Here is a 9,029-nt window from a genome sequence, read left to right on the forward strand (position 1 = left end):
TTTTTTTCTTTATTTTCTTGCTGATTTTTCGATCAAGATCTGCATGCCGAGCAAACTGCGTCGTGCGTGCGCAAACGTTTCCCGTTTTCTTTTTTCAAATTTGACCCATGCAGCACACCTGACAGATGTCTTAAAACTTCAGTCAAGTCAACGAAAAGCGCGCAAATACAGGATTCGCAACCGCAATTTTCAGAAAAGCACCAAGTCACACGGCATAATTTTATTGCGTGATCATTTTAAAACTGCGCACTTTTCGGCGCAGTGAACACCTACAAACATAACATAATACATTATTTACATTTAATTCTTTACATCTACATTACAAGCAAAAAGAACCAAGAGTATTTAAAGAAATGTGGTGCCTGCTAGGCTCCTCCTGCAGTTTTACAAAGCAAGATCATGTGCAGCGGCTTAACTCCAAGTAGCGTGCACCCGCCCTCTTTTTGGCTCTTGAGCGGTTGATCGACTTTACAAAAAAGTGCAAACGGGTGGTTACATAATAGGCTATCACCTGGGCTGTAAGTGACTTGGAGTGCTGATCACACCCAACAGCACTCTGCTGTTTTTGTTTGATGATAGCCAGCACATCCATGACACTATCGTGCTGCAGCTCGTGAGTGCTGAAGCAGCTCGTGAAAATATTCTCCAACTGCTCGATGAATCTGTAAAGGCGACCATGGGGGCAAAGCAAACCTCTATTATCCCGAAGCCTTAATTGTGTACACAGTTGCACCTGTGGGTAACAGTTCCGTGGGTAACAGTGCACAGCATTCCTCACACCCTCTCTTGAGGACAGTTTTCTTGGCAACGTACCCGAAGACATAGAAGATTAACTTCTTGTCGCTTTTTGCAATGATGCATGCAGCGTACGTGGTCTGAACTTATATCGGGCTACTGCTGAATGTGAAGTTCCGCCCCAGACAAGTGCGTGTGCGTGCGCGTGCGTGCGTGTGTGTGCGCGCGCGTTGTGTGCGTATGTGCGTGCATGCGTGCGTGTATGTGTGTTCGCGCGTGTGTGCGTGCGTGCGCGTGTGTATGTTCGCGCATGTGTGTGCGTGTGCGCGCGTGTGTGTGCGCGCACGCGTGTGTGTGTGTGCGTGTGTGTTCGCACGTGCGTGCATGCGCGTACGTGCGTGCCTGCGTGTGTGTGTGTGTGTGTGCAAGTGTGCCTGCACACACACACACACACACACACACACACACAAATTTAAATAAGCCTGAGCCCGCCAGACTGTTTCTAAATATCAGCCCGGGTCCGACAGAGTATGAGCCCGAAAAAAATCGGCCTTTTTAACCTATAGCGACTATATATACAGATATATCGCATTTAATTTTCTTAAACTTAGACCGAGCTTTGTACAACACACACACACACACGCACACACGCACGCACACACACACACACACACACACACACACACACACACACACACACACATATATATATATATCCTAACATAGAAAATATTTTTTGAGTATAGTGTCAGCGAAAGATATTTTTTAACGGCACCGCAGTGACCTCGCACTTTGATTTTTTTTTTATTTAAGCTAAATGATCAATGCAGAAACATTTTAGCATCAACCATCACGAAGACACTGCATGCATGCGCTCGGGCAAGCACGTCCCAAAATATTTTTTGTTGAAGCCCGAGCCTGGCCCGGGCCCGAGAAAATGCGTGCTACCTGGCCCGGGCCCTTGCAGTGCACTAATCCACGCAAAACACACGATACGTTTTAAAAAGTTCCCTCAAGTCAGCGAAAAGAATCAACATTCGCAACCGTACGTAGTTCTAAGAAAGGCACCACACGGCACACTTTATCGCGCGATCATTTTAATAGTGCTCAGTTCATTGGAACGCTGGTTGCCCATTAACATAAAATAATTACGGCTTTAGAAATGCACAAGTTCATGAAATGTGCTGCCCACGTCTTGCAGACGTAAGATAATTATGAACAGTTAGGAACTCAACAAATAAAAGCAGAGTAAAACAAATCGCAAATATAAAATATTTCTAGCAATCACATAAATCTATTAGGGGTGCAGTCCCACCCCACAATACTGCACAATCCTTTCAAACTGCATGAGCCATGGCCCTTCTGCAATTAGAGACCGTCGCACGCATAACACCCTGTCTGTATTACCAATAAAAGACAGAATCAAGAACACTTAAGGATCAGTGCAGTGCCTGCAAGGCTCCTCTTGTAATTACACACAAAAAAGACCATGTGCAGCGGTAAAAAACGTCAAAACACAGCGTGAATCACCGAACAGCAGCATAGCGGCACGTCGATCAACGCGCGCCGCTTTGGGATCTCCTCGGGCGGGGCACACCAGCGCCACGCGCGGCGGTTAACACGTTTGGCTTCAAGGGCGCCGTGGGGAGCACCCTCCGCTTTTTCCACTACCCAAGTATTCTAGTTCACTCTAGCCCGGCCGCAGAGCGGCGTGAAATAAATTGCCCGGACGCTCAGACGCGAAACAGCTCCGGCGGCTCCGGCAGGTCCCAGAGCGCAGGGAGTGTGCACAACGGCGGAAAAGCCAAGCGCCCTTCGCCTTTCCCACTCGCACTCCTCCTTTTCTCTCTTTCGCGTCTGAGCGTCCGGGCAATTTATTTCACGCAGCCCGGCCGCGAGTCGGGAGAGAGAAAACGGAGGGGAACGTCTTTCGAAGGGTGATACGTTGATGTGCTAGCTTGGGGCTGCACCACCGCACGACACAAGTGCAGGCACCGAAACTATTCGGCATGTGAGCTTAGTAATTCCAATTTATACCGATTTAAACTAGTTAGCTTAGTAAGTTTGTGAATTGCGAGAAAGCTGAGGGAACTTCTACAATTCCTGTTTATCAGAACCTGTTGCTTCTTTCGCCTTTTGTAATAAGTCCTCTTAAAACATAAACGAACTGGGAGTTCATGGCAAGCGGTGCACGAAAGGTAGCGTTTCTCCAGCGGTCAGATATCCGTATGGGGTTTGTACATTTTGTTTTCCTGCCCTGCAAACCAATCCTCAACGTATTTTTGCGGAACGACCGCTTAATTCCGTCGGGTGCAAAGGCACTCCCGCGCGGGGAATAGGGTGCCTGGATGTTCCTCCTCGCCGCCCCTCCGTGACGGGTGGAGACAACTGCGTCGTCTGCTACGGAAGCCGCCATGTTGTATCCCGCCGCTTTGGCAGCGCGCTGCAAGCACAGGGATGCGCTATCGGATTCTTATATGCCCACGCATTCCGTGGCCACAAACCGCTTCTAGAGGGAAGGAGAACTTATTTGTGGGCTTGTTTGTACGTCTTAACAGTAAAAACACTGCGCTAGCTAAGTCGACAAGACAAAATAGCGGGAGAAACACGGCACACAGAGGCGCATCCGTGCGCTACCGCGTATAGAGTCTATTCACAAGCGGCTCAGCCGCGATGCCGCAAGGCCTTATGGGAAGGGCGATTTGGCGATCCGCCATAACTGTGGCGGTAGTGGCAGTTCGCTGCAGCGTTACCCGCACCGTGTGCGTAGCGGTTTAATCATGGTACACTGCGCTGTGTACGGCTGCTACAACTCGTCAACGAATACTGCAGGCGGGTGTGAAAATGCTCAGAAGGTGCGCTTCTTTGCGGTGCCTACCGTGATCCGCTGGCAATGCAGCAAGACGCAAGAAATGTCAACAAAGCGTCGCGCCGAGTGGTTTCGCCGGATCAACCGTGGGGACATCAACAAAGAAGCCACGCATTACAAGGTGTGCAGCGCACATTTCGTTTCTGGTAAGCAAATTTCGAGCTTTACATAACTGTGCGCGGTTTTGTGGGCGTCGGATGCGCTGGTTGGCGTGTGAAGCGGGCTCACTTCGTCGAGCTTGCAATTTTCTGTCTAGGTCGGATTCTGGCGTGTCTAACAAAAAATGCACCTGAATGTGCGAACCTATGCGTATGTGCGCTTTTGTTTTTTCTTTGTGTGATCCGGCAGTGTTGTCCTTGGCCGTGATCTTTGCTTTATCAACCTCGCTTTTCGTAAGCAAAGTGCAAAGCTACGGCAGCATGCATGTTTTCGTAACAAGGTTTCACGAGCGAACGTTTTGGTGTTTTCGAATGAATTGTACGGCTCGGCGGCTAGAGAATGAAATGGCTGGGCGTCGTAGTTGCTTCTTCCTTCTACTATCGCCGTCAACTTTTCTTTGTTTATTTGAATTTTTCAGGGAAACCATGCTACCTCATGGACGACACAAACCCAGACTGGGCTCCAAGCCTTAACCTAGGCCACAACATAAAGGCTGCTTCGAATGAAAGGTGAGATGTTATCCATACTTTTTGGAGCGCAAGCCTTGACGCATAGTGTCGTTGTTTGCTTAATGGTTGTGAGATCAGTGCAGTAGATAAGGTACAGCGATAGTACATCTCGTAAATCTTCAAATTTTTGTTTTCATTGGCTGACATGCAACAGCAGCCATGACTACAGATAGTACATCTCGTAAATCTTCAAATTTTTGTTTTCATTGGCTGACATGCAACAGCAGCCATGACTACAGAAAGTTGGTGTGTCTTAATTCAGTGGGGGCATTTTTCTGAATGCTGCCTTGGGAAAATGTCACCACCATTCCTGGTAATTGTCACCATGTTGAGGTCTTCCTTTTTTTTTGTTCCTTGTGCCAACGCAGGAAGTTGTTTTCGCCCTGCCGCTGTAAATTAAGCCACCATAGAAAGTTGTGTGAAGCGCTTCCAAGCTTCATATATGAAGCTAGCATAGTTTAGCACCTTTAATCGACATTTCACGTCCCTTACTCCCAGCAAATGTCTTTAGAGAAACTAGTTGTTAGCCCATCACCCAGTTGCAATCAGAATCTACCATGCTTAATGAAATTCCGTTGTGCCACAAGTATTCTAATTGCCCTTGCATATGGTGCAAGGTGATAAAGGTTCTTACACTTGTTTCAGGCACAAACGGCGCTCTGCGAGAGCTGACGCAAAGAAGCACCATGAACCTGCAAGCCCTAGTTCAGTGCTGCAACCTCTCGATATGAATACCCCAGTTACCAGTAGGGGAAGATGTGCTGATGGTAGTGACACAGGTAAATTTCATATTTTTTATTACATTCCACAGGTGCAATGCTGTTTTTCATTACATGGCCTTTTATTGCAGGGGGCTTCGTCCGAGCTGCAACACCCCAACATGATGCCGAAGGTCAGGCTTCCGAGCCTTCAAGCATTGGAACAAACGCTGGTTTCACAAACAGCGATTCAGGTTAACATTGTTTTGTTTTCTACCTAAGAAACTCATAGTTGCACAAATTTTGAAATACATAGGTGCTACTGTTCATGTATTTTGCACTGGTGTTTGGATGCTTTTCCATGTAGTCGCAAAAGAATGAATAGCTAATGCTCATGGAAGGCCCAGGTGCTCTCATGATTAGTAATGGTGCAACTGTTGACCCCAACACTTCTAGAAGTTCAAAATGCAACGGAGTCCACGGACCCTTTGGAGGTGCCTGTTCCCCACGTGGTGGATGCTGGTAACACAGAACCATGTAAGTGTAACACTGCACGTACATGTATATTAGATAGGTTGGGCAAATTCTTTATCCTGGAAAATTCAACATCCCAGGTTCCAGAAAAAGTGCTGCTGCTGATCAAGCTTCGGTTTGCCACATTGATGCTGCTGTCAACGCTGCCCCTTGTAAGTCTACCATTTTACACAAAATTTCATGCAGTGCGCTAAGTTTAAGTACAATGCAAAATATGAAGGTCTTAAAATTTGCTCCTTTACTTATGTTCATGTTCCAGCATTACAGGATAGCACTACCCAAACAGAGGAGAGTTCAAGCATTGTTGAGTGCCTGAAAAAAGACAACGCTGCCCTCAGAACACAGTTGCAGGAAGCAAAGGAGAAACTACAAAGGCTCGAGATCACGCAAGCCATGTTTGAACAGGACCGCAATCGGGTGAAATTTTACACGGGGCTCCCAAGTTTTGCCATGTTACTCGCACTTTTCAACCTGCTTGAGAAAAGTATTCCATCCGGACCAAGGAATGTGCTCACAAGGTTTCAAGAAATGCTCCTGACGCTCATGAAGCTCCGGCTTGGTGTACCACTGCAAGACCTGGCTTATCGGTTCAATGTAAGTGGTGTACACGCATAGCAGGAATTTAAAAACAAAGCTTCGTTGGGTGCAGTTGTTACCTAAAGACAAGAAATGCGAATGTCATTATTCATACAGTTCTTTCTTTCTGCAGGTCAGCCAAGCAACAGCAACGAGGGTTGTGGAACGATGGCTCTCCGTAATGCACGTGCGCCTAAACAAACTTGTGAAGTGGCCGGAACGGGAACACCTGCAACGCACCATGCCGATGTGCTTCCGACAGGCATTCGGAACAAGGGTAGCAGTTATCATTGACTGCTTTGAAGTGTTCATCAATAGGCCATCCTCCACACTTCCAAGAGCACAGACATGGTCCCGTTACAAGAACCACAATACTGTGAAGTTTTTAATAGGTATAGCCCCCCAGGGAGTCATAACTTTCATCTCTGAAGGCTGGGGAGGCAGGACAAGTGACAGGAAGGTGACAGAATCTTGCGGAATACTGGACAACCTGTTACCAGGGGATAGCGTGCTAGCTGACCGAGGCTTTACCATTGGCGATGCAGTAGGCTTGCATTGTGCAAAACTAGAAGTGCCAGCGTTCACCAGAGGTAAGCCTCAGCTATCTGCCTGGGAGGTAGAGAGGACGCGCAAGCTGGCGAATGTCCGCATTCATGTTGAGCGTGTGATTGGTGTGCTGCGCCAGAAGTACGCAATCCTTTCCAGCACCATTCCCACAGATATGCTTGTGGTGCGAAATGGGAACGAGATCCCGCAGCTGGACAAAACAGTGGCTGTGTGCTCTGCATTAACAAATTTGAGCAAGTCCGTTGTGCCCTTTGAATAATGGTGCCATTGAGGGCAGACTGTCCTAGAAATCGAGGGATGGATATCTAGTCTTTATTTATAGGGACTGTGCAATAAGACTGCAGCACTGACTTGTGGGTGCTTCTCAAACTACAGCGCAGGCAGCAAAGCAGACAATGCTGGTGTAGGTATGCTGCGACAATGACTTCGGGGTGTGTGCAAGAAGTGTTATGTTGTGAACTGTGCAAACACTTTAATTCTCCTCTAGAAAGAAAGTTATTGCAATTTTTACCATGTTTGTCCCTTCATAACCAGTGAACAAGACGGATATGCAGTGTGCAGCGCGCTAAGGAGTGCTTGTTTACATTTCGTCGTATGTCCGCGTACGGGAGACGGTTTTGTGTGTATGTTTTACTTTGTGCCTCTGGAATGGAGCGGTAGCTGGCAAAGGCTAAGAATATGCAGTGCTCTTTCTTTGGTGGCAAATCGTGTACAGATCCAAGATCTCAGTCATGCGTGCCTACCCGCCGCGGTGGCACAGTGGCTAAGGCGTTGAGCGCGAGGACGCGGGTTCGATTCCCAGCCACTGTTCAGATGGAGGCGAAAAGCAAAAAAGCTCGTGTACGAGGTTTCGGCGCACCTTAAAGATCCCCAAATGGTCAAAATTAATCCGGAGCCCTCCGCTACGGCGCACCTCATTGCCTGCGTTGCATCGGCGCTTTAAACCCTACAATCATACGTGCCTGCAGTTTTCCCCATGACCTGTCGGCAAACACCCAGGATAGCGGAAGACAAACTTTGGTTATGAGCTGCCAGTCTGTTTTTTGTAGTTGCTGGTATCATGTAATTCCTTTATGCCTTGGCATCATGTGAGCCATGCGAACAGGGTAAACGAGAGAGCATTTTGTTAATGACTACGAACATTGATGTCACCTTCTGTTTTCGTGCACTGAGGGGCACAGCAGCCTTTTTAGGTGTCACCATTCTCTAGGTGTCACATGCTTCCCTATTGAAACTTGTACATATGCTTTTGCTCTGTTGCTTTCTTGTGATTGAAATTTACTATTGTAATAAACATTTCCTCCTCTCACACCTTTTTGTGTAGCTTTAACTGAAGATACACTTTTTACGCATGCAATAGGACTGGCACTGAATAGGTTGCTTCAATATGTGCAAAACAAGAAATCTATAAATATTAGAAACAACCTGAACCCTGCTACACACATTTATGAAAACGAGTGCCAAGAGAAGGAACTAGAACACCTGACTGGTTCAGGGCACAGCGCTCAATACAAGACTTCCTTCCAGTGGCAACTCTGGTGTTGACAGTTGCTGCCTTTTATTTACTCAATGAGGGCAAATTCCTGCTTTAAATACAAAACTGCTCACAAAAGGGCAATTCACTTTACAAACAGCAAGTTCACACCATCCTCGTGCTAAAATGTCAACAAAGAATATGCATCAAAGTGCCCTTCCAAACGTGCAGCAGTACACCTGCACCTGTTACAGCACACCGTCTATAACAAGTATGTCCTCCTGAAGGAAAAAAAAAAAGCTTCAGTAAAATTATAACAATGAGCACCACAAAACTATTCCACAGTAGTTGCACAATTGTATACTGATAACGCTGCAATTCCTAAAAATATTAAACTAAGCGTAGTTACCTGTAGCAGCAGTTATTTTGTTTTCCGGGGCTTGCAGTCTCTGCAGTGCCACACCTCAGCTTTTGGTGCCCGTTTTAGTTTCACACATGAAAAATGGAACCATTTGCCTATGCAGTCTTTGCCACTGCACTCAACCATGTCTCCATATTCTTCACCGCCACAGTAGCAGTATTGCGCAACACCCCCATCACCCTCCTCCTCCTCATCTACATCACTGGCTGTTGATTGGACAGGAAGTGCAGTCCAATGTTTGAACATCAGCTCTGGGAGCAGAACTTTTTCAAAAAAGCTCTTGCATGTTTGCACTACCTCCATGCAATACGTATAGTCAAAAAGAATGCGCTCTACGTGCCAGTCTTGTGGGGTCCACACCATGAAATCGCAAAAGGTGCGTTGGCATGCCAGCATCTGCACTTGCACCTGGCAAAAGTAAGCATGTGACCTTTTCAGATTAACTGCACCACTGTTTGGGCATTCTAAACATCCATCTTTCTTGTTC

General features: G+C 47.0%; 1 protein-coding gene across 1 annotated transcript; it reads left to right on the forward strand.

The window, feature by feature from the left end:
• Positions 1 to 3,383: 3,383 nt before the first annotated feature.
• Positions 3,384 to 8,378, forward strand: LOC144149372 (uncharacterized). The gene is made up of 8 exons (XM_077680939.1): positions 3,384 to 3,750; positions 4,182 to 4,272; positions 4,918 to 5,051; positions 5,123 to 5,224; positions 5,427 to 5,507; positions 5,585 to 5,656; positions 5,764 to 6,098; positions 6,214 to 8,378. Exons 1-8 carry the CDS (start codon positions 3,516 to 3,518, stop codon positions 6,904 to 6,906), a joined length of 1,743 nt encoding a protein of 580 aa, XP_077537065.1. The 5' UTR covers positions 3,384 to 3,515; the 3' UTR covers positions 6,907 to 8,378.
• The last annotated feature ends 651 nt before the right edge of the window (positions 8,379 to 9,029 follow it).

The sequence above is a fragment of the Haemaphysalis longicornis genome, unplaced genomic scaffold (genome assembly GCF_048455015.1).
Source record: "Haemaphysalis longicornis isolate Haplotype H1 unplaced genomic scaffold, Haemaphysalis longicornis Haplotype H1 scaffold_8, whole genome shotgun sequence".
NCBI lineage: Eukaryota > Metazoa > Arthropoda > Arachnida > Ixodida > Ixodidae > Haemaphysalis > Haemaphysalis longicornis.